This window comes from Seriola aureovittata, chromosome 12 (assembly GCF_021018895.1).
Source record: "Seriola aureovittata isolate HTS-2021-v1 ecotype China chromosome 12, ASM2101889v1, whole genome shotgun sequence".
Taxonomy (NCBI): domain Eukaryota; kingdom Metazoa; phylum Chordata; class Actinopteri; order Carangiformes; family Carangidae; genus Seriola; species Seriola aureovittata.
The window spans coordinates 10,907,890-10,933,803 of record NC_079375.1 but is presented as its reverse complement, the minus strand read 5'-3'; the positions used below and the strand labels follow the sequence as shown (position 1 = coordinate 10,933,803).

Sequence of the window (25,914 nt, the reverse complement as noted above, 5' to 3'; positions counted from 1 at the left end):
CAATATTTGACCTTTGTGACTGTTTATGTAATAAACAATAGTTGTTCAAACATGGTGGCTCATTTAGAATATGTGTTGCACCTAGTGGTTTAAACCTGCATTACTTTATTCGTTGTGGCCAGTCAGCAGATACAGAGCAACGTTATCATGTGTTAGAAGTCCTGTTTCTGTCTACCTGATGAATGTAAGTCCAATTTTTACTCTCCTTTTAGCTTTAACTGCTTAACGCTCCTCTGTGTTCTCTAGCTCGTTGCTAACTTTACCTGATTGCCATTCGGTGCTGGCCAAGTAGCGTGCGGTTGGTTGGTCTTCTTTGCGTAAAACAGCTGCCTGCTGCTGCTCAAAGAGAGCTTGATGAGAGGCCGGTGAGACTGAACCAAAACATTAAAGTCGTGGGCCAAAAACGATAAAACTCTCTGTAGCGTTGAGGGCAGCTGCAGAGTGGAAATTGTCTGGGTTCCTGATTATTAGCACCCTTTTTCACAACATTAATTACACAACAGTAATTTGATGTACTGTTATCATTATTATTATTATTATATGATTATTATATTGTTTTAATTAGAGTAGTTTAGAGATGAGAACTTGAATCTCAAACTAAACACTTGAAGTGCCTGTGCATTAACACCTCCTTGAAGCTTTCACAAGTCATAAATTATGTCCTTTGTAGACTTTGACTCATAATTTTCTTCGCCTTCTGCCCATTTGACATTTACTTAGAGAGTGATATATTAGAGTTTAATGCATAACTGTGCATTAACCATCAGTGGCAGTCCTAGACTCTGGGCGGCCCCAGGCAAAGAAGCCCATTGAGCTGCACCGGGTGGGGCTTAGTCTAAAATCTGTATAAGGGAAACACTGACTATTGGCAACATCTTTCTCGGGGGAAGACACACATATCATCAGCAGCCGCACTTATGGCAGATTTAAGTGGGTTTATTCAGCAGTTGTCATTGCAAAATGTACCAGTAAAAGGGGGTATCAGGGGCCCCTTTTCCGTTCTGTTAACCGTTGCAAAGTCAACCACAAACCGCAGTTAGGATGTTATATATCACTACAGTCTGTCACAGCTTGTTTCAGAGTCGCTCTCACCTCTAAAATGATTTTATGTTGATACCCTGTCCTCTTTCTCCCAGTACTTCAGTTTTTTCCATTGCTGAAATGTGGTATGTAATGTATGTGACACTGACAAGTTCATTCATATTCTAAGTTACAGAGAACTGTCTAACTAATCATTACTGTGGTGTGAATCCCTGCTAACCGCAGTTTTGTTTTTGTTTTCTTTTTCTCTTTCATATATTGAATGTGTCTGTAAGGAATTTCTTTGTTGATATTGGCAAGTATTCAAGTACTGTACTTAATGTACAATTTTAAGGTACTTTACTTGAGTATTTCCATTATATGCCTCCTCTATACTTCTAATCCACTACATATTAGAGGGAAATGTTACAGACACAATTACTTTCTGACAAAAATTCTCACTGTAAAATGTGATCCACACACAGACTAAACCAGTGGTTCCGAATCTTTCTGGGTTGTGACCTGACCCCTCGTCACATGTCAGGTGTCTATGAGTTGTTAGTTTCTCCACTACAGAGACATTGCAATGCTAAACTTCTCAGTTGGTTTCATTTAAAGAACTTTGAGGCTCAAAAAGCTCAAACTCTCCAATATATTACAAAAAGAAAAGATGAAAAAGTTTTAAGTTTTTTTTTTCCACCATTAATCATTTCGTGACCCCTCAGTTTCATCATGTGAACCTCTGGAGACTGGCAACCACTGGATTAAAGCTGTATATAAAACTAGCTCCACTTTGACCAGCTACAGCACCAACATACTGTTTGATGCATGAATATTAATTATGCAATATATAATATTATATCTGTCAGGCTGATTTTCTGCAAAAATAAGCACTTTTACTTTTAATCCTTTAATTGGCTTGATAATGCTTTTGTACTTTTACCTACACAGGATTTCAAATACGGGACTTTTAAGTGTAATGGAATATCTGTACACTGTGGTGCTGGTACTTCTACTTAAGTAAAGGATTTGAGTACGTCTTCCACTGCTGCTCAAGTCTCATCAAAAGTCAAAACACAACCAGCTACAAATTTGTCTTCACAGCAAAGAACAAACCAAACAAATTGTTGATCTGCTCTAAAATATCTTTCATGAGTGGAATCTCAAAATACAAGAATCACATTTAGGGATTCATTCTAAATCAGACGGAGAAGGGGGGGAGTCACAGTCGAGCCTCTCACACTCTGCAGGGCATCGGGCACAAAGATTATTTTAAAGATGCAGAACTGTGCATAATGTATAACTAAGCTCACTGAAAAGCTGAGGAAGAGAAGGAGAGTGTCTGTCACTCTCACTCTGACATTATTTGCACCATAATAAATCTCTAAATTATGCAAAAGCATGCATGCTCACATGTGCACGCACAGACACACACCGACAAAGGCAGCCATCCATGCATGTGCGCCAAGTCAGAAAAGTCAGGCAGACTTGAGAGAGAGAGAGAGGGAGAGAGAGAGAAAGATTTTTTTATTTAGTTTTTCAGTGAATTTATTTATGGGAGGGTTGTTTTGATGGGGTTTGGGTTTTGCCTCTCTTAAGGGTTGCTGGGCACAAGGTTGCATTCTGGGTTATTTACATTTTGCTGGTCTTGTAGAGAAGATGAGAGGAGAGGAGGACAGAGGAGAGGAGAAACAAGTGGAGAGATAAGAGAAGGAGAGGGGGTGAGGGAAGGTGAAACGGGCAAGTCGGGCGAGAGAAAAGCATGGAGCGGGAGCGAAGGAGGTGAAAAGAAGAGAAAAGGCAGGAAAGGAAAAGAGGAAGATGCTGAGAGAGATGGGCTGAGAAGGAAGTAGGAGATATGGAAAGCGATAGAGGAGATGAGCAGATCAGAAAGGACAGTGCAGAGGAAGAGTTAGAGCAATAAATCAATAGCGCCTAGTTTAGAATAAATACTAGAGGCAGGAGGAAACAGCTAGCATAGACGGCTGTGTCCAAAGTACAAAAACACACCTACCATCACCTCTGAAACTCATGAGTGTGAAAAGGTTTGAGCTTGTCTGAGAAGTTGTACGTAGGAGCTACTGCTTGAAGCAATGAATGTGGCTCAACAGTGGCTACCAGCAGCAGCGTCGCTCGCTGTTTCCCTCTCTTTCCAGTCTTTATGCTATGCTATAAATATTCAGAAAAGAAAAAAGAAGATACATTTTCTTCACATTAAAATTAAATTTAATAGTTAAGTAGTGTTTCTTTTCCATGAATGAATTCACCCTGCTTTAATGCTAAAATAATAAAATAATTTAAAACTTAAAAAATAATTCTTATGGTTTTCAAATGCAGAGGCTTTTCACTATACCAAGAGAAAAAAAAACAAAAAGTTGGAAAAGCGGAGTGCTTGTCATGTTGCGTCAGCACAAAGCAGGGCTGGCTATTAACCTTCAATATACGGTACAAACATGAGATACCAGGCTCCAGAAAGCCTTCGCTGGAAAAGAGACGTGAAACCAAAGTGGGAGAGAGAAGAGGGAAAAAGAAAGAGCGGGTAATAAAAGTGGAGATACAGAAGGGAATGTAGAGGCGAGACATGGGCAAGGAGGAGGGAATGAGAGGGAAAAGGAGGATGGGAAAAGAAAAGAGAGGGGAGAAGAAGGCAGAGGAGAGTGAGGAGGTAAGATGAGGAATCTGAAGTGTTGAGTAGACGACAAGTTGTTGAGGAGCAATATCAGGCATGAATGCTTTTTTAAGACAAAGGGACTGCACGAATCAGAGCGTTGCGGCAAATAAGAATTGCTCATTCAGTACACACATACACAATCCTTTATATCATTGAAGGTATGAATATCAATGTCTCTGTCGACCTCTGGGTTTAAAGCGGGCTTTACGTGGAACAGATCTGTTGTTTGTGTTGCCGACACTCCATTTGTTGTTGCATTAGATACAAATCTCTAAAGATTTGCCCTTTTATTGCATCTTAGTGGTAATGCAACGTAACCACTGCGTCTCAAAGTCCTGATCTCATGCTTTGTTTGAACTGAAACACACTGGAAACCCTCGTGTTTTTTCTCCCAGTTGTTCACAACTCCCAGAGTTGAGCAATTTGTTTCTCCTGGTGTCATAGAAGTGTCTGGATTTTCTTTTTAGGTTTTTCAGCCAGAGCCGGGGGATCACTGCTTGGTCTGTTTTGTGTGTGTGTGTGTGTGTATGTGTGTGTGTGTGTGTGTGTGTGTGTGTGTGTGTGTGTGTGTGTGTGTGTGTGTGTGTGTGTGTGTGTGTGTGTGTGTGTGTGTGTGTGTGTGTGTGTGTGTGTTTAGCGCAATTATGATATGCACCCTGGCAAACACAGGCCCGAGAGCCCTGTATGAACGACCACAGAGTGTAAATAGAAGTCTAATGAGCATATTTAATAGGTGGTTTTAGTAACTAAGAGGTAGGTTTGTATTTATCTTACTCTAATATGTCTAGGTTCAAACTATTTTCACACGTTGAAAGAGTTATTGGTTGTTGCAATTATTCCTCCTGCGTGTAGTAACTGTGAAATGATCCTCTCACAGTGCAGATACACTGTTAAATATTGGTTTCAGACCAAAAGAGCAAGAGCAAATAGTTTCTGCAAGGTAGAGCGCAAAATGAAGAGCAGCATGTAATTCCACAAAGCAGCTAATTAGGATGCTACAGACTTACTACAGAGCGTAAACAATCACAACATTAATTTTCTAACCTCGTATCCTCGTCCTGTCTGATTTGTTCTGCAGTGCTTGAGATTCTTCATTCAAGTCTCAGTAGAAGTGGAGAATAGAATTACATAACTTTGGGACATTAGAGGAACAAAATGAAATTTTACCACCGTTTTCTCTACAGGGTGAACATTGTGGAGGCTCAGAGGTTAATTAATTGAACCTGGTGGAAAATCAGTATAGCGCCCATTGCTATGACTCCCACAGCTGACTGAGCGACTGCAGCCGCTCTCCTCGTGGCCTTGGTCTTCAGAGAATCAAACTTTAGTCGGGAAAGTGCTGAAAGATGGCCTGCAAAATCCATACTCACTGTTAAATGCAAAAATCTCTTTCAAAGATCAGTTGATAAGAGGCTTCAGCCGCCTGGGTTAAACAAATTAAGTGGGTATCAGTTCTGGTAGTCAGCTGTAGATGCTGGTGTTTTGTGATAGGAGGAAGTGTTGTAGTAAAAAGTCTTTGGAAGATTCCCTCTTAAAGCTAAGTGCACTGGTTCAGACGTTGAGTGAATATTAAACCTTAATCTCATCGTCTCTGCATCTTGATATTCTGGTGGTGTTTTTCTGTGCTGTAAGGGTTAATCAGTTGGTTAACTGACAACAGCATTTATTCAACAACTTTATTTTCTTATTTATATACATGATTGTATATTATTCTTTTTTATATATAAACTACCAAAACGTGCTGGTTGTAGTTTCTCATCTGAGCGTTTGCTACCTTTCTCTGTTTTCTATTACTACAAATTAACATATTTGGCTTTTGGACTATTGTTTTTTAAAAAACAATCAAATTGAAGGTGTCACCTTTGGAGCTGAAACTAGTGGATTAATTAACAATTTTTGACAGTTATGTTGATGATCTATTCATTCAATCTATTCTATTCTCTGGTTTGAGCCTCTAAATTATGACAAGCTGCTGCGTTTTGGACCGTTGGTTTTACAAAAGAAGCTTTTTTATTTGCTATTTTCATTCATTTTAGTACGGTGGCCTTGAGATCTCAACGCAAATAACGTGCTGCAAATTCAGAAAACATCATCAATTTGACAATACATGCGGCGGAAGTGTTTCCAGGGGACTCTAAAAAATGATGAACCTGGCTGAGACTAGTTGTTCAATACCCATTTGGTACTTTTGAAGTTAAAAGCATTGAATAACAAGCAGGGTTCATCACTTTTTTATTATTTTGTGCCTTAATTCCAATAGCGAGAGTGAGAGTGGGATTATTTGCAGCACATGTGTTGTCAAATTGATGATGCTTTCTGAATTTGCAGTGCGTTTGTGTATTTGCATGTGTTTTCTAAAGTTCCAGTGCGTTGAGCTCTCAGTATCACCGTATTTTAGAGACCAAACAACTGTTTAATTCATCAAAAATACAACGTCACGTCGGTAGATTAATAAATAGATTGATAGATAATGAAAATATTTACCAATGGTAGCTCTATCATCTTGGGCTATGGGAACTTGACTTGACATCTGATACAGTCAAAGACTGACCAAGTGATTTCATAAAATAACTGACCCACAATGTAATAAATAGTAATAAATGTAATAATCATTTCTACTGCATTTCTCCGTGGATCCTCAAGGTGTACTCCCACTCCCTCTCTTCCTTCTCACTTTGTTTGTTTTTTTTTTTTCTCTTATCATCCACCTCTATTCTTTGTCGTCTCCCTCTTTGTCTTTGTGTTTGTTTCCCTTTCGCTCCCTAATAGATATTGTATCTGTATGTCTTGCAGGATCACTCTGAGTGGGATGAAGGTGTCCAGGCCGGACATTCGCATCGGCCGCTACAGAATGATTAAACACGAGAGAGACAAACACAACGAGGCCAACCCACAGAGGTACTGCATCATTGTCCAAACTCGTTTTCCAGCTTTACATTCGGATCGATCGCGCTTCTTTTGTTTTCCACGGCTACACACTCCACACACTTCTTTCCAACTTTTTCATCTCCATTTGAGAGAATTATGATTGTGGTGCTGCAGAGGGCACACTATCAATAACATGCTCCTATAATTGGTGTTAGCTACAGAGCAATATACTGCTCAAATACATGAGCAACACAGACAATATAAGGCCAGCTGTGAGACATGATAACATGTCTGTCATGACTCCTCTCTTCATTGTTGTCCACATTATCTGATTTCATTCTGTCCAGTTTTGCAGGATTGACATGCTAAAGATAATTTAACCTTTAAGCAGAGACGGTTAGATAATAAGTCTTTCCCTTTTTTCTTTTGCCCTTTTTCTTGTTTCACACTCACATTGTGTACATTCACGCCTGAGAGCTGCCTACTGTTTGTACAGCACTCATGCTGCTGCCTCCTGAGCAACTCCTCAGAAGACCTCCTCATTTTTATTGCCTACTCCTGGTCTTTGCATTTTAACAAAAAAATCCCCTGAAAAATTAGTGTTAGTGTGAGTGATATTGAGGGACAGTAAAATTTGACATTAAGCATTTTCATTTACCAGCAATCTCTTGCCAGGATTTTAAAAACACAAAGATTTTGAGTCGAATTTCATCTTATTCGCCCCTAGACATCACACATGTCTGAAATTACCAAACAAGACTTTATTTCCCAACAAGAAAATGCTACATCTTCAGTCTGAATTTGTGTTTGTTCTGGTGGAAAAAATACTAAATCCTTTTATATTTAACTTTTGTTGGCCTGAAAATGTAAAAATGTAAGAAAAAAGGAAAAGAAAAAGTGTTGAATTAACCTCGAAACCAGCCATAATTTGTATGTTTATCTATTTATTCTGAATTTATATTCTAAAGAATATAAATTCCCCAGGTGGTTCACAGAAAATACTGAGGCCATGACCTCAGTGTCCTCAACTGCTACATATCTCTACAACCTCAAAATGGAGAAAATGGCAGCGTGATGCTGGTAAAAAAGAAACAATAAAACTGGATTTAAGCCAGATATTTTTTAATGCGTGAGCACTTGCATTTACAGAGAAATTCTTCCTGTTGCTGATAAAACACTTCACTCATAACTGGATGCTAAAAGATTAATGCATGAGACATGAGGACATGCTGAATAAATAACACACATGGATTTCAAAGATTTCTGGTCCTTCGAATTCGAATTCTGCTAATAGATGCAAGTTGCATAAATACTGAAACTACCGAATACATAATCCTCGTTTGCCGTAAAGTCAGTGCAGTGTTGCAGAACACTGACAGATTAGATTGGGCCTTCATATGTACAAGTATCAAATGACTAAGCAAAATAAAAAAAGAAAACAGTCCTCTTAAGACCACAGATTGGCCTTTCTGGTCACTGACAGATTGGAGGATTTTAAAATGCCAAGTCGGAAACATTTTTAATAAAACAAAAATTGCTTTCCAGAGTTCCAGCCCGGGGGTTTAAATGTTGCCTTTTTGGCTACACCCATTTAAATTGCTTTTTAGACAAATGTGTAAAAATGCTTCCCATATAAATGTGTTATTTAATGGTTTGATGAATGAGACCCAATATGCAGAGATGAGCCCTTCTAGACACATTAATCACCAGGAGTATAGCACCTCACATTAAGCTGCTTAAACGTGGATTATCACTGTTTATTCTCCTCTAAGAGCCCCCGTTTTCATGCCTGGATAGGCTGGGCAGTGATGCCTCTCAACACAAAAATCGATAGCTGCTGGAGCTGGGGCAGAATGAAGATATAGTGAACTCTCTCCCCTCTTCCAATATTATTTTAGTTTGATTTCTTGTTACATTATTCCATCACAGGATTTTGACAGGACTGTACTGCCACATGGTTCACAGTGAGTTTAGTTTAGTTGTGGCTCCTAAATTGGTTTATAAGAAGATTAAAAATTGTTGGCAACGAGAGTCATGTGGGGAAGAGGAGTGACAGGTTTTTTTTTTGCAGCAGTTAATATTCATCCAGCCAAAAAAAAAAATTGTGACATGTTTGATTTGAACTTTTTATACAGCCTCTGAACCCTGCATCGGATACAATTTTATTACCTTACCGAGTATTGACACTGAGATCAAGATCTCTTTTGTACGAGAGATTTTAGGTCAGCAGAGAAAATAAGAGCAAGGGAACATTTAGGAACAAACACGAAAAAAAAAGAAAAAAAATGCAGTTTTTAGGAACCTCTAAAAATATTTATTTATTTACTTTCATGTGTTATTAAGCTTGTGAAGAGTTGGTTCAAATTGTTGCTGAACCAGTCTTAAAAAATTACCTCTATTCCACACCATCAATATTTGTTTTGTATCATCTTACCCCTGTCAGATTTTAAAAACAACCAAATCAGTGCTAATGGCTTTACTTATTGGTTCATATACCTTCGTATACAGTCATTGATCTGTCTGTGATCCCTTGTAGAAGTTAATTCAGTCAGTGCTATACGTGTAACTGTGCTGACAGTGTATCATTCAGCAGAACATTTATGACTTAAAGAGCTTAATCCTGATGTTTTCATCACTGACAGAAGAAATTGGAGTTATTTTATGTTTGTATTGTATTTTTGATGTAACATCTTCACAGGCATCTCATTGCTTTGCTTCACGTGGAGACATTTAACTAGCGCTGCTAACAAATCCTGTAGTAAGGCACTAATATAGTTGGATCAAAATGTACTGATTACCTTGAAGAGAAAAACAACCCTTTCTCACCTCCTGGTTTGATATTTAGCTTACATAAATTCTTTTAATTGATTTGAAGGATGGCTCCTGATCAACCACACAACAACCACCTGCAGAGTTTCTCAGAGAAACTTGTTGGTAGAAGAAGGATCATATCCATATATGATATAATATCACACTTTCACAGGCAGGTCTTTGATTTACTACAAGACTATTTTACTACTTACTTTACTATGAGATTTATTCATCTGAGAAAGTGATTGGAACAAAACATGTTGACTAGCTTGAAGAGATAAAACCATACTCACCTCCTGGCCCCATATTTATAAACCTTATTGGCATTTTATGGATTTTATATTGCTCCCTTTTTTTTTTGCTTGTATTATCCCCTTCTGCATGTTAACAGTTAGGTCTCACCACACAGCGGCCATCTTGCCAACACCCCCAGGCAGTGATTTTGGGCTAACAAGACCAAGCTCCTCTCTAACTGAATTGGGGACAAAGCCATAATTGCACTTTCAATGGTAAAATAAATAGGACTGCATTTATTGAAATACTCGTCAAATCTGATAAAAACCACTTTGGTGACATTGCCCCAAAATAAGGTTTGAAACGCTTTTCTTTAAGTGTCTCTCTCTTATTACGCCTCTGATAAAACCCACCTCTGATACTGGGAGGACTTCAAATTAGCCAAGGCTGTGACATCAAGTGAAAAGAAATGACAAAGACATTTTTTTTCTACCTGTGTCAAGGAACCTGCTGAAACAAGTGAAATGTCAGACTTCCATCTAGAAGTGGTTTAACTCTAAAACTAACAATATCTATACTGTAAAATGGCAGGCGAAAACTCAAATGTGAAGATGTCTGAAATAACCAGGCTTGTATAATATGTCATCCATCATTGTTTTGCAAGTGTGTGAGTGTGTGTGTCAGAGAGAGAAAGAAAGATTCAACGATCCCTCAGTAATTGCTTGCTGAAATGACACCAATAGAGATGAGAGCAAGCTAGGTCAGACAAGTCTAGTTGCTTTCATCAAAGTCAATAAATCAGCCACTAGACTGAAAGAGAGTGTGTGTGTGTGTGTGTGTGTGTGTGTGTGTGTGTGTGTGTGTGTGTGTGTGTGTGTGTGTGTGTGTGTGTGTGTGTGTGTGTGTGTGTGTGTGTGTGTGTGTGTGTGTGTGTGTGTGTGTGTGTGTTGTGTGTGTGTGTGTGTGTGTGTGTGTGTGTGTGTGTGTGTGTGTGTGTGTGTGTGTGTGTGTGTGTGTGTGTGTGTGTGTGTGTCTGCTTGATAATCTATTCCCGTTTTCCTCCTCCTCTCGCTCGTTGCTCTGCACTCCCTCTCTGGTCAGTGGACCAGACTTCCTCAATATGAGGTGACACCAACAGGGACGCTATTTATTTGGATCCGATACATTATTCATAACTGTAGCAAGGAGCAGAAAACAGCGGGCCTATTACTCGGCACAAACTTCATTTTTACAGCCCTTCTGGACATTCATTATACTGTCTCGGAAATTTCGGATTAAAGGATATTTTGAAAATAAGTGGGATTTAGGCTTGAATAAAGCATGGTGGCTCAGAAGAATCAGGACGTTTTGAAAGGAGGAATGACTACCTCATGGCAGTATTCAGGTTTTTTTTTTTTTTTAACATTACTCTCGCTCTATCTCTCTTAGGACCTGAAATTTAATTCATCACTTTTCATCACTTTTTCACTGCGTGAAGGAAATTTTACATTTATCTCAGTGCAGTTTTGAGGGCTTTTTGATTTATCTTCAAGAGAGTGTTAAACCCTTAGTCTATCAAGTCATCCAATATTTTCTGTGATTGAGTAACTCATAAGACAAAATGGGGGAAAATTAGGTGGCAAGGTGTGGAGTTGTTTGGTTACCAGAGTAACCCCAGTTCTCTGGGAACTGAATGAGCTATCGATCAATCTAGCTTCTGCATTTGAACATGCTCACAATGACAGTTCTAAAATGCTGATGTTTAGCAGGTATAATATTTACTACTTTCATCATCGTAGTTAAGTGCCTTAGCATGGTAACTTGAATTAGCACTAAACACAAAGTAAAGCCAAATGTCATTAGTTTTGCAGGTATTTAGTCATTAGCCAAAGTATAGGACAAATTAAAAATTTGACCTGATGATAGCACTAGATTAAAAGTTAAGGGATCATCAGAGTTATTACAGTTCATCCTCTGGGGGACAAGAATTAATGTATTTTGTGGCATTCCACCTAATACTGTAGTTGTTAGGATATTTTACCCAAACACATAAATCTGAACCACATGGTGGCGCTAAAGATAAAAGCCTGACAATCACCAAAGTGAGTAGGATTCATCCTCTGGGGATCATGAACATCTGTACAGTAAAATATGGAAATCCATCAGATAGTTGTTAAGATACATGTATTTCAGTCTGGACCTCAGTGGTGAACCGACAGACAGGCTGAATGCCACCCCACCCCACACCACTAGTGTAGCTCCAAAAAAGGAATCAACAGAAAGACGTTTGAAAGTTGTATTGCTGAGTATGAAAGAGAAAGGGTGTTTAGATCTCTCCCAGGACTTTTTGAGCTTTTGTTAGAATTGCCTTATCTCACAAGCCTTATCTCACAAGTTGGATTTCCAACAAGAAAAACAGCTTTTATCTCGTTCTCTTCCATGAGGAGCTTTAGATGAGAAGCTTGAGAAGGTCTGTGTTTTGCCAGAATAAGGCTATATGATATATTGTCCTTTGAGATGATCACTGTGTCAGATTAGACTGTCACAGTCATAAATTCTTGCTGTCATTTGGTCAAGAAACATTGCTTTACGATGCACCCTGACCAACCATAGCCTACTGTTCCACGTCAGAGTACTGACAACCAATGTTTACATATGACATCACAGTTTTACAAATGAAAATGACCTTGGAAACATTCATCGTCACACTCACATCTACAGCAGCAACCTACCACATCAGTTTGTCTTAAAAACCCTGTAATCACAGAGGTCTGTCACTCAATTACACAGATAAACTGAGCTTCTGTTTCTGCTCTTTGTCTTCAGGTGCAGAGTTGCCTTTCTGTTTCGATTCAGATTAATGATTGAGCCTTTTGGGAGAGTTTTTCTGGTGTACCTGCGTAATGTCCAGCGTTTATCAAGGGGAGCATTGTCTTGACTGTTTGATGAATGTTTACCATCTCCCCTGCATTCACACACACACAAACACACACACATACACACATACACACACTTGCACACATATACATATACACATTCACTCAAACATGCACACTCTCTCACACAGGAGTCCATTCTCTCAGCCCTCTCGGAGATGCTGGTTAAGCATAGCAATGAGATATTGGGCCAGCGGAAGTAAGAAAGAGACACATTCATCACAGCCGCGGGTATCAGTTAGCGCACACACGCACAGACACACACACACACACACACACACACACACACACATTCTGTCCAGCAAGCACAGCTTCGTGCATTGCAGATGAATGAGGTGCACAGTAATGCTGTTCAATATTCCATTCATATGTTATCATCTTGGGACAGTGCAGAAACAGTGTGTGTGTGTGAAGGACACTGGCTTCTGTAAAAGTTTCACATTTGGGGAAATGCGCTTATTCGCTTTCTGCCCAAGAGTGGGATCGATGGCAAGAGAATATTGATACCACGCATATCCCTGTATGCTAAACATGAAGCCGCAGCCAGGAGGAGACTCTTAGCTTAGCTTAGCATCAAGACTGGAAAGAGGGCGAAACAGCTAGCCCAGCTCTGTCCACCAGTTACAGAATCCTACCAGCATCTCTAAAGGGTTTCATTTCAAAATCCTATTTTTCCCTGCTCACTTTTATAGTGTCAGGTTGATGTTCTTACTGGAGTTTCTCTGAATGTTGCTCTCTTACTGATCACCCACTATATAAGATTCATACCATCTATATTTTTATTTACAGTTAATATTGCTAAAATATGGCAGAGTTAAACAAAAGTTAAAAATTCGATTGTTGAGCACATCGTATTAAGGTTCAACTTTTTTACAGCACAGATGTTTACATGGCATTTTTCTTTTCTTATACAACCATTATTATAAAAAACACGCCACCCACCCCCGACCCAGTCGCTTCATATTTAGCATATAGACATGTCATGACATATGATCTCCTCTAACTCTTGGTAAGGAAGCCAATAAGCAAAAAACAAATCCCCTGTGACATTTTCCTACAATAATATCAAGAGCAAAATAACCCTCAGTCGCTGGCATGACAAGCTGTTGTTGGGAAACTAAACCGAAAATGTTTTCCTGTGAGACCCTCGGTGGAATTAAAATAGAGCTTTGCTTAGCCCAGTTAGGATTCACTCTGGAAATAAGACTAATGCCCTCTAACTCTCTCAAATAAAAGTAAGATAAGTGAATCTAATTGGTTTGAAAAGATACTGCACATACAGTGCACATATTGAGTGTACATGCATTTGATATTCTCTATATGTGTGTGGGGAATAGTTTATTGCTTATCATCTCCGCTGTTTGATAGATTTCTAATTTTTCCCTCAGTTCTCAATCACTTAATTTTTAATATCAGTATATCTTGCTCCCTCCATCTGTCACTCGCTTTCTCTGATATATATTTATCTCTCCTATCTATCCTACACCAACACCCCATCCCCCACCCCCACCCCCCACCCCCATCATCCAGCAGTCATTTCAGTTTAAACCACCTGCTTTTTCTCCTATCTTTTCCCTTCCTTTCTTTTCCCCTGCACTCTCTTGTCTCTTAAACTAATTCCCTCTCCTTTTAGATAGTAGTACCACTCCTTGGTACGCATAATTCTATTTATATCTTATTGTATGATATTGTTCAAGGGAAAGATGCTTGACAACATTTTTCCAGCTTCCATTCATGCCAGTAAAGCTCCTTTTGATTTGATTTGAGAGTGACAGGAGGAGAAGGCGATGCTGAAAGAGGAGAGAGATGTTCACTAGTCAGTTCTGACAAGGATCTGTAGACTCACTGGTCCATGTCGGGCTGAGGTGTCAACTCCACTCGTACGTCCAAGCATATCATTAAGAAGACGTCTTTTTGTTGGAGTCAGTCACCGTTGTCTTTTGAAAAGTGGATGTGTACGGCCGGGCGTTAGACACTTGCACACTGTGGCCTCATTTCTATTCTGACTGCTACTACTACGAGGGTTACAGGAGGGTTTGTGTTATGAATCTGTTTTAATGCCTGAGGTTGCATCACACACTGAACTGAAGTGCGGCAGCAGCAGTTCCATTTGTTATTGTCTGACACACTGTGTGAATTATTTTCCCCATCTTTAATACTAAAATCTTAGCAGATTCTGATGTAACTGCTGAAGCACAGCCAGTTGGGAAGGATACTCCAGCATAATTCAAACAAATCAAGGAGGATATGATGTATAATACCATTCACTGAGTCACAGTACAATGCCATAGCACCACCTGTTGGTCAAGATCAGCGTTGTAAAGGAAAATCGATACATAGTACACTTCATTTTGAACAATCCAGCAGAGCGGTTTCTCTTTACATCCTGTTGGTTGAATGTGGATTTTAATGTTAGCATCCGTGCTCTAAATGGATGTTTGATGGTTGCATCTACAGCACTTCTATTTACAATATTTTGACTTCCTGATTGCTTTCTGTATTGATTTATTCTCAGGTTTTGCGATGTGTTTTTTGTTTTGTTTTGTTTCCCATAAAAGTCTCTTATGGAGTTGGACCTTGGGAACTATGATTAGGAACTCCATTTCCCATGTGTATCTGCAAGACAAAGCAAGTGTGCTCTGTTTTAGTGTTTCCCAACCTTAGGACCCCCAGAAAGGGCCACTAATAAATTAGATTCAAGAAACTTTATTTGTTCCACAAATAATTCACCTACACACATGAACACAATTCAGAAATACAAACATTAGAATAAGTTGAAATACACGAGGATCTGCAGTAGGGCCCAGGTGATGGCTGAGGTTTAAAATTACAGTACTACTATTACTGTACTATACACGAGGCAAAGTGACCAGTTGTTGTGCTATAGCTGTTTGCAAGTGTAATGGCTTCTGGAATAAAACCAAACTTCCTTTTATTTGTTTTACTTGCAGGCAATTTAAAATGCTTCCCTGATGCCATTAGCTCAAAGTAATCATAGAGGATATTTGTGGGGTTGTTGATGACCTAATATTTCTTTTTGAGGACTTGTACAGTGTTAAGCTCTGGAAGGGATCTGTGTTGTGCCAATATAAATATTATATATAGTGTGGTTATCTTCTCTAGAGTAACAAAAGAACAATAGAGAACATTTTGATGATCTTTTTGTTTCCAGAAGTGTAATATGCACACACAACAACCCAAACCACGTTCAAGCAATCAGACACAATTTTATGGAAATATGTTGAAATTATACCTTGAAGTTCCGGCACTATTGTTTCTTTTCATTTGAACTGAATTGAATCTAATTTTCTTCCTTGTCTCCCCTTTTCCCTCTCTCTCGCTCTCTCTCTCTGTCTTTCATTCACTAGATTCAATAAAATACAGAACACAAAGAACACGATGAAGAAGGATGGCATCAGCTTTCTGACCTACAGACTGGTTCAGGTCAAGAAGCACCCGCTGTACACAAATATCTCTGTGGAGATCGGCAAGCCACCGCCTCGGCCTGTTAAGGGTTAGAGAGAGACAGGGAGGAAGATTAGAGGGGTGATGCACATTGACTTGAGGGAAAGGATGGAAAGAGGAGAATTTAAATCAAGGACATGATGAAAAAACATATCCAGAGGAATTGGATGGGTGAAGGGTGAAGTAGCCACAAGCACGTGGCAGTTTCTTTCTCTCTCTTTTCCCCCCTCTCTCTTTTTTATTTTGAGATTTCAGCTTGCCATTTCTGTATCGAGGACTCAGGCTCTTTCCAACTTTTTTTCAAGCAGCCAGTGGCTTCACACCTCCTACCTTTACCAATCAGTGACTTCAGAATTAGAGTGTGGACCAAAGCTTGTGTATCGGTGGCTGAGCGAAGGTTGGCGTCAAACTTGGAACTGAAGTTCTTGAGTCTTTTAATTAACAATCCTTTGTAAACTGGAGAGCATCCAATGGCATATCATATCACTGACAGGAAGTATTATTGAGTGCTTAAAAGATTAGACAATAATGTCCTGTCGCACTTTGGAACGTTTTCACGGTATATTCTGGGAATGATGGACAGCGTCCAGAGGGGTGTCGGGGTGATATAAACCAATGACTGTTTACACGGATACTAAGACAGTGTGATTGAGACAAGATGCGGTACCTGGTGGTTGGGAAATTAAGTATCAGGAAAATAACAAACCCGGTGGAGGGCAGGCCTTACAAAGGCCATCAAAGAATTCACTTCCTAAGCATTTATGATGATCGCCACCAGAGCGAGGATTGCCACTGGAGGCAAGCTGTTACGTTAAGATAACATAATGACATGCAGTGTTGATCCATGGGACTGTATCAGATGGTTTGCATATCAGAGATATCAGCCGACGCTTATCTTGACATATGACGCTAATAGACGATTTAATATTGACTTTTTTCGTCAGGGAGTGACCTGTTTGGATCTAATTACTCAATCGAATCCTCCACTATCAATTAATGAATGTGTATTGTGCCTGCATCTACAGCAGAAGACTCAAAACAGTGCTGGGACACGCTGATAACACATGTTCGTCAGCAGCAACACCTGAGAACTCTCTTTTTTGTTCTCTTTTTTGATATATAAAGTCAAACTTTGGAAACAGACAGTGACTTATTGGAAGTTTTGCAGCAAAGGTGAACACATTGATGATATGGAGCGTTTTCTCTTTTGCATAATGCAAGGTGATGGAACTACTTTGGGAATACATTTTGAAATCAATTCTGGGAACTGTAGAAAACAGGGCAGATATAGTACAGTATATACACTGACAGCTCAGTTATGATTTTAACTCCTTGAGGAACATATTGGAGATTAGGTTTCCAGAAACTTTGTTTTTTTCACTCAACTTGAAGAAAGATGGAGGTTTATTGTGGTAATCTTCACTTGAAAGGCACATTTTTGTCTCTACGAGAAGCCATTGGTTTTGAGGTACATGAATATTCCTTAAAGTACGGATTTAACTCAGTAGAAATATGCAATTCTTTTACCATATTTTCTGAACATGTATGGAGTGGAAACATCATAAATGAGCTGTCAGGATAGAGTTTTATGTTTTCATGTTTTACAGGAGAAAAGCATTGTGGATACAAAAGCTGACTCCTGTAACTTTTACACCGGCTCCACAGATGAGACTAGCTGCAATGTAATCAATTTTCAGCGTCTCTTTTTTTTCTTTTTTTTAGTCTACAATGTTTTTTTGTTGTTTTTTTTTTTTTAAAGACTTCTTTTTCTTTTAATCTTCAAGAAAAAGAGCATCATATCTGGAAAGAGGAAATTATATGGTGATAGTTTTGTACTGGTGGGAATTGTGAATTTTAAAGCAGTAATGAGAAGTTATGGTTTGAGCAGTTTGACTGACATCTCTCAGATTTTATCATCATCAGCTGTCAGTTCTGTATTGTAACCTATTTTATCACATTTTCAGTTGTCACAAGTGATGGGCTAAACGAATCAAACTTTTAGGGTTACATTTTTTCTGTTGAAATAATTGTTTTAATAACAATTGTCTTATTGATTTATAGGAGTTTCATATCTTTCCCTGTGTGACAGATGAACAAACAAAGTATAGTTTCATGATTTCGTCCATCAACGTATCGAAGCCTTTGACATTTTTATGCTTTGATACATTGCTTTTATCCCCTTGTTTTATTCGTCCTCCCCTCTACTGTTGATGCTGTTACTGTTGACGCCTAAACACCAAACTGATGCCTTCAGAAGTTACGTAAAGGGGCAGGGAAGATAATTTTTTAGGTCAAAGGTCATTCTTTTTGGGGTATTCACTTATAGGAAAACGTTTGCTGTGTTTTAAGATTGATAACAATGAAATGAATATATATTTGTTTGGGTTTAAAAAATGGGGGGAAAAAAAATTTATATAGAAGATAGGATTGAATCTCTCTTCAGCACATACATGCATTCACACTGTCTTCCCTCTTTTCTTTGCATTATCTCCTCTTTCATTGCCTTTTCATTCTTCATCTGCCAGTGCAGGCTGTTTGTGTCAAGGCACACTGTTGTGCTTTGCGGTGGGCCCACTCCAGGCACAGCTGTGTCTCACAAGAGTGCTTCTTCTTTCAATAGATATCGATGGGGCCTCTCTGTGTGTGTCCCTGAATCTGTGCCACTTACTGTATCTTTATTTTTCTGTGTATTCTCTCCTTCTCAGTACTTATCCCCCAAACCCCCAACCCCCCACCCCCCCACACACCCACCACCCCACCCCACCCCCATTCTGTATTTCGATCTATTTTCTTTTACTTTTTTCTTTGTCAGAGTGCAGTACTCTCCTGGTGAGTTTCAGTGTCCTTGGTAGTCAAGACTACACATGGAGAGGTCAATACGATCCCTTCTCTACACTGTTTACAGCTCACCTTGTGCAATATTACACATTCAGTCACATCTGCCCCATATCCTGCTTTAAAGTCATTGTTTTTCAGTGGGATAAGAGATGAGATTTTTTCATGGGTTTGGTATCAATTTGGCTTGTAATCCAGTCATAATTTTTCATCTTTATGTCCAAACAGATTTCTTCATCTTTTGCCTCTAATTCACCTGTTGATTTTAAATCCTCATAATCTGTACACAACAGATAGAGTCACAGCTGTTGCTTTGATATTCCCATCACAGGGTTAAAGGGGCACTCCAGCAATGTTTTACTTCCATAAAGCCTGGTGATGTTTGAGAGACAGATCTTTAAAAACGATGGTCTAAATTCGAGCAGCAGAGGAGCTACTCTGGGCATCCCAGGTTCCATTCATTCATTTTTCCCATACACAATGTTACATGAGTCACACTTGGAGAGTTTCTTAAGTTTACAATGTTAAACTGTCAGTACAAATGATTAACAACTGTGTTAGAAAATATCTGGTTCTTTGATAAAATTTTGAAACTACCAGTCTGTGGGTGGAGAAGAAACATCCATTCACCTGTCCTAAAATTTTGTTACGCGCACTGCTAATATTGGAAACTGCAAATTACACTGTTAAGAAGGCTGATTGTACCATCAACAGTTTAAATGAATTCACAGTCAGTCAGTCACAATCAGTTGTGGGTGAATTTGCCAACAATGGCGCCACGTTCTGTTACCAACAAATCATTTTAAATTTGCTACTGCTCAGATTTTGCAGATCTGACTGGCCATAACGTAAAGCTATATGATTGTGGTCTTATCCAGGAGCGTCCTGTGTTTCCATGTTACCTAACATTTAGGATATCATTAGAAGAAATAACTTCCCACGTCACAACTCCTAAATACCCACTTCTTTCAATCCCCACACCTCCACTTTGTAACAGAGGCTTTTTGTCTCAAGGGTCTCAAGCCCAAGCTGAGATAACCCTTTTGGCATCATCATGGTTATTTTTTCAGACTTTGGAAAGCTCCTCCAGACCAGGACATTATACAGCTGTTTTCACATGCGAAGTAGTGACAAATTAACTGAACTTCATGTGCAAAATCGGTGGAGTGTCCCTCACTTTATTAAGGCTACTCTGATAAATTACTGGAAACCCTTTATGAGGTCAGTTACATGAAGAAAGTATAAGCTGAGCAGTGACATTTAATGGAAGAAAATGACGGATGTAGCAAGAGAGACGTGGCCCAGTGTGTATAAACAGTAACATGGGTTTCGGATCAGCAACAGAAACTAAAGCAAAAATAGTATTTGAAATGTTTCCTGTACTTGAGAATAAGAACAACCATGAGGAGTGCTTGATGTTTCTTAATGGACTTTTGACTTTTGAAGCTGTTCCAGTTGTCAAGCATACCTCAGGAGTTTCAGTATTCGAGAGGCTTTTTCAAATACATTTTTTTGCTCGCCTGCTGCAGTCAGGACTTTCAGGCCTGGGGGCATTTTTAAAAATTTACTGTATCTCTAGCTATGGGTCTTTTTGTACATTGAATGTTGAAAATGTTATATCTTATATAGAATGCATTATGTCATATCAAACCTACTTTTTCTATACAATCAATAAATCTGATGTTAAAGATTGTCTGTTGGTGTTGTCAGTTTCTTTTTAATGTGTGTGTGTGTGTGCGGGTGCGTGTGTGTGTGTGTCTTTTACTGTGCTTGTTCCTTTTTTCCTCAGGTTACTGGAGAATACAGTCAAACTCAGACTGGTGGCATGAATAGCAACGTCATAAAAAATTAGATTCCACCAGAAAACTAACGTAATCCCAGAGCTGTAAAATTGGCAGTTTTTTGCAACCCAGTCTCCTGTTGCCATGACAACCTCCATGAACCTGTTACTGTTGTTTGTGTGTGCTAAAATGCTATACCACATAGCGGATTACATATGTCTTGACTTCTGTAGTCTTTTATTTTCTCTTTTCTCTTCCAGCCAATATTATAAACGCATCTTTAAAGCTACACAGTAAAGCTATCTGCCTGCCTCTCTTTTACTTTTTACTTCTTTTCATATTCTTTTATTGTTTACAGGGAGCTCTGGTCCTAAACTGTCAGCACTGACAAGCTCTGCAGGGAAATCAGCATCGTATCCTCTCGAACAGAAGCCAAACTGTTCACAGAACAGCTGATTGTTCTTGTAAAGTAGAAATAACCAACTAAAAAGAAAACACAAAGCGAGAGATAATTAATGGGCATGAAAAGGTATTTTAATTTGGAATATTTTACAAAGATGTTTTTGAGAGCCAGTATATTACCAGCACGACACATTACATAATGTGGGCGTGCGGTTCATATCAGTTCCCTTTGGTTTCAGACAGTAAATTGAAACTGCACTCAAAGGAAAAGTTCAACATCATGGGAAATATACGTGTTCACTTTCTTACCAGCAGTTAGATGAGAGTTAATTAGCTCACCCTCAGCATGAAAGCAGATAAGCGTATTTTCCAAGAAGTCAGACTATTCCTGTAACTGTGGTTCTCTCTGATAATTCATGAATTAACATGATAGCTGTGGAAGAGCAGCTCTCAAATCTGACTCAGTCTCATTTATACCCCGGTTGAATTTCATGATGTCGTCTGACAAAATGATTTAAAGTGTTTATAACCCTGAAAGTTTATACTTAATCCGAAACCTTGCATAAAAAAATGCTTTCAGGGAGATTTAAGGCCGTGAAACTTGTCAGTTATAACAGTACTTCATGCGGAAACAGCTCGGATGTTTTAAATGTTTTTTAAAAAAGCCATAATACGCTTCAACACTGCATATAAACATATAACAAGATTATTTTTGGTTTTCATTCAAAGGTCCCTCATGATTAACGTGATACATGATAACAGATTCTTGTAGACAGATCTGCTGCACATGAGCCTATATAAAATGACAGTATACTTCATGCAACATTTCATCATACACTTTGATTCTGAGCACAGTAAATGATCATTTTATGCTTTGACAGTGGGAATAACAGGGAAGGCTGTCTCTGTGAAAAGCTACACATATTTTCTAGTGAAAAAATGAATAAAGCAGTAAATTACATATCGTTTTTCTTGCACTACAGTTTAAATGTACAAATAACAGTCCATTAAATGAAACACTGTGTTCCAATATTGCCCGTGTCTACAACTACTGTACAGTCATATGTTAGGCCATAGTCTCATTCATTATATTTCAATTAGCATGGAAATTGAACTTTAAAGTTTATAGAACACTTACAAACTGTTAATTGCTTTGCTAAGCCGTTTCCTAGTCTAAATTGCATCACAGCTGTGCATTCATTTTGGTACTGCATCAACCCGTGACAGGTCAGTTACAACTCCTTATCATCCAGTAATCACACTGGCTTTATTGTAAGCTGTTTCTCAAAGCAGGTGTCTGGAAATTTAAAAAAAAAATCATATCATCTGGGTTTTTAAGGTGTATAAAAAGCCCACTACTCTCTAAGATCGAAAATGATCTACTGTAGTCAGCCTTCTTGAAGTAACTGTCTACAAGCAGATAAAATATACAAACACAAATACCTGGTGCGGGGTCGATTTGCTTAATTATGGATTAGGGATTTTTCTGTGGAAATATAGATGTTAGGCACAATGGGAGTTGGCAAACATCTTATTTTTACAACACTGCACCGTGGTGTTAAATGAAGATAGCTTTGGTCCTGTTTTCCTGTGCCTAACGTCACTGTTTACATTGGTTTTCAAGAGCTACTATTCATCTTCTCAGCCAGCAAGATGAAGTCTTATCTGCTCGTCTTTACATAAATTTGTCATGGCCAGATGAACCTGTTGTCGGGGGGGGCGGGGGGGTCATGGGTTGAAACAGTTTGGTGTTGGGCGCCTCCACCAGCCGCCCTCTGTGCATGCACCAACCAGTAAGTCTACGCTGGGCCTGAGGCGCCTGCATGTGAGTTAGTTTGTGGTAGTTAAATGAACTAATTAAACGCAATCTTATTTAGGAATATGCACCACCTGAGCACAAAATGAAGTAAACTAATAACAACACTGGCAGGACCACAGCTTTAGATAATAACACTGGACCTGCTTTTGTTGATACTGTAGTTTAGTTTTGCAAGTCTGCAGTGAATCGAATTGCCAAAAACCCACTGACATGTGACAGTGAACCCGGAGCATTGACCTCCAGCCTTGAATTTCGCCCTTGTTTGTGATTTGCAGAACAGATGAGGAAAGGTGATGGCCCATCATTGTCCACCAAAGTGACAAACTCAGTGGGTCTCCTCAGTGTCATGAAAATATAGGATGGATTATCCTTGTGGAATGGCAGCTGAGCTTAAAGTCTTTGGTTGCTGTTCCCAATCATTTCTGTGGTTGCAGATGATCCGTTACGTATGGCATTTAAGATGACATTTTCAGCCACAGAGTAGGGTTCAGCACGGTCTTAGACATAGAAGGTGTACAGCTGATCATCCTTTAAGAAATATGTGTTTTGGGAAGACAGCTGGTTCTCTGCTGACGGAGTGAATCAGTTTTGCTGGGTGGACCGTTGTTCAGGTGTACAATTTTTGAGGCGGGAACAGGTGGCAAGGCGGTTTCCCTCCCAGTAGCCGGCGTCCTGGCCATCGTGACAGCGACACTTGGTGCAGGAGTCGACCCAGACGGGCTCTCCTGCAGGAATCACCTGACTGCGTGAGGCGTTAGCGTAGCAGTTGGGTCCTGGAGGGGGAAACGAGCAACAGAGGTAAGTGCAATTGCATCTGAATAGATAAGAAAAACAAGCACTGTGCATATGCCTTCACCCCTGTGTGCAAAGGATAAAATGTGCTATAATCCAGAGATTATCAACAAAGCAAGATCACAGGGTGGTGTCTAAATTATTACATGTTATTATATATATGTTCCATATTTGAGAAGCCTTCAGTGTTTTACAACTTACTATTACTTTCTATTCTCCATCACTACTTTTTCAACTTACCCTCCTTGCATTCAGGGCAGCATTTTCCCGGCTCGTAGACAGGGTTGACACATGGTGGAGGGGCACAATCTGCAACCAGACAGCGGGCAATACCATCACTGTCACAAGTGCACTGCTCACATTCTGATGGCTGGGAAAAGACAAACACAGTGGTACTCAGCACGGATCAGTTTATAATCTCTTCATAAATTACTATTGCTGATGAACAAATAGTATATCACATTATCATATTCCTAAACAGAACCATTCAACAAGCCTTCCTCATTTAATCTCAAAAGGGGGCGCCATTTACCTCCAATCCCCTGCTCTATTCTCAAGTTACACACCAACATACCATCAAGTGGTTCAGAGTTTTAGAAGGAAACACACCTAAGAAGATTTATGCAACCATATCCTCATTTATTTATAACACACGTTCAGGAGAATAAGTTTAATTGTAAAAATATACTTGTACATAGTTACATATTTCTATGACAGGGAACAGAGGTTGCAGAACAGAGTGGAACCTGCATGAAACAGATCAACAAGGTTTGAGCTGGTGGTCACCTTTGTTTTTGTGATATCTGTGTGATAGATACATTGTTTATTAACAGCTGGTTGCTAATGCAGAGTATCTGATGCTCTGCTTTCTGCAAAAAAAAAAAAAATATATATATATATAATATTGATTCCTCTGAGTCTGGGATATTCAATGTAGGTTATAATGGCCATGTTGTCCATAGTTATTTGTGGTATTCCTTTGACATAACTGTTGGGCATTAATCCTATACTGCACATATAGTCTGTATACATACAGTTTATGGCTTTGCAGTGACATGCTGCAGGTTTTGGGCTTAGTGGCAATATAGTCCTCTGTTCTGCCTACAGCCTACTTTTGCATTTATGCTCTTGACCCTCAAAAAGGCAGAATACCTAGGACAAAAACGCCCTTCCCCCAAATCACAGGTTCTTTACTTTAGATTTCAGTTTGACCAAATAATTTAAGCATTTTAGATACCTAATGAGGTTAAAATATTACATAAAGAATACATTTAAGAAGAATAAGAGAAAGAGAGAAGTAGGTCAAATCTCAGCACATTTCATGACCCCTTTGTCACATTAATGGAGTATCTTTGGGGGCATGCAGCCCCCCACCCCACACACACACACACACACACACACACACACACACACACACAAACCCTCCCCTCCTCCATTACTAGACATACCCATAGCTTATTTTGAGTTGTTATCACTTTCATTCTTACCTGGAAATTCTGCCCCAGCTCGTATACCACACCTCGGTACTCACAGCCGATCTTCTCGCACCTAGGGCAGCAGTCGGTGGGGTAGTGGCTGACATGGATGCATGCAGCAGGGAGGGAGGTGCACTCAGTACGGGCACATGCGGAGCCCTCGGCAGTGCACTCACACTGGGTACAGTGATCAGAGTCCAGAAAATACCATTCCCCGACGTAGTATAAGCTGCCGTTGGCCTCGCAGGTGCTCTCCTGCTGTCCGGCGACTGAGAAGCCAAACCCGGCCTGTGCGCAAAGCAGGAGCGCCCAAACAGCCGTGCGTAAACTGCGCTCCAAGGAGAGGCGCTCACTGAAAACCTTTGCCATGATTTATCTTATTCACCTTGTCCAAAACAAAAAAGTTAACAATGAAGCGAAGTGGAGCATCCACTGTAGTCCAGCTGGGATTTGTTTTCAAAACTGTTTAGTTTCTTACATTGTTACCAAGTACAAAATCCTTGACTTTACCTCTGTACTCCTTCCACAGGGGTCTGCTCGGGTATGCGCCGGGCTGCGCACACTTCTGCAAAAAGCCCGGAAGGGGGTGGAGGTTGGAGTAATAAAGAGGGAAAGTTATAGTCACTGCCTCTGAGAGTTCACACACCAGTCTCAGCTGAAGTCTGTCCCTCCCCGAATTTAACATCTGTAAGAATATTAGACTTTTACAAGAGCACAGGTGTGTTGGTAATGACTGAATGAAAAAAAAAAAAACGGTCGTCAAATATGTGTTTAGCTTTTTTTTTTTTTTTTGATTCATTTAAATAAAACACACAAATAATTTCGA

General features: G+C 39.4%; 2 protein-coding genes across 3 annotated transcripts in view; one reads left to right on the top strand and one right to left on the bottom strand.

Moving 5' to 3' along the window:
• Positions 1-20,512, top strand: part of b4galt2 (UDP-Gal:betaGlcNAc beta 1,4- galactosyltransferase, polypeptide 2) — a 171,540-nt gene extending 151,028 nt beyond the window's left edge. For both annotated transcript variants that reach the window (XM_056392507.1, XM_056392508.1), the window contains exons 7-8: positions 6,485-6,589; positions 15,888-20,512. In XM_056392507.1, the coding sequence (XP_056248482.1) occupies positions 6,485-6,589; positions 15,888-16,038 (256 nt within the window). In that variant the 3' untranslated portion in view covers positions 16,039-20,512. The remainder of the gene's footprint in view (positions 1-6,484; positions 6,590-15,887) is intronic.
• Positions 20,513-21,112: 600 nt separating this feature from the next.
• Positions 21,113-25,658, bottom strand: zgc:113531 (uncharacterized protein LOC541359 homolog). The gene is made up of 3 exons (XM_056392485.1): positions 25,101-25,658; positions 23,854-23,983; positions 21,113-23,594 (listed from the first exon to the last, which is right to left on the bottom strand). Exons 1-3 carry the CDS (start codon positions 25,455-25,457, stop codon positions 23,404-23,406), a joined length of 678 nt encoding a protein of 225 aa, XP_056248460.1. The 5' UTR covers positions 25,458-25,658; the 3' UTR covers positions 21,113-23,403.
• Positions 25,659-25,914: the final 256 nt, after the last annotated feature.

Coding starts and splice junctions, on each gene's coding strand:
- zgc:113531 (XM_056392485.1), bottom strand. CDS start 25,457: ATGGCAAAGGTTTTCAGTGAGCGCCTCTCCTTGGAGCGCAGTTTACGC. Junction 23,984..25,100: donor AGCTGGGGCAGAATTTCCAG/GTAAGAATGAAA, acceptor GTCTTTTCCCAG/CCATCAGAATGTGAGCAGTG. Junction 23,595..23,853: donor CTGCCCTGAATGCAAGGAGG/GTAAGTTGAAAA, acceptor TTCCCCCTCCAG/GACCCAACTGCTACGCTAAC.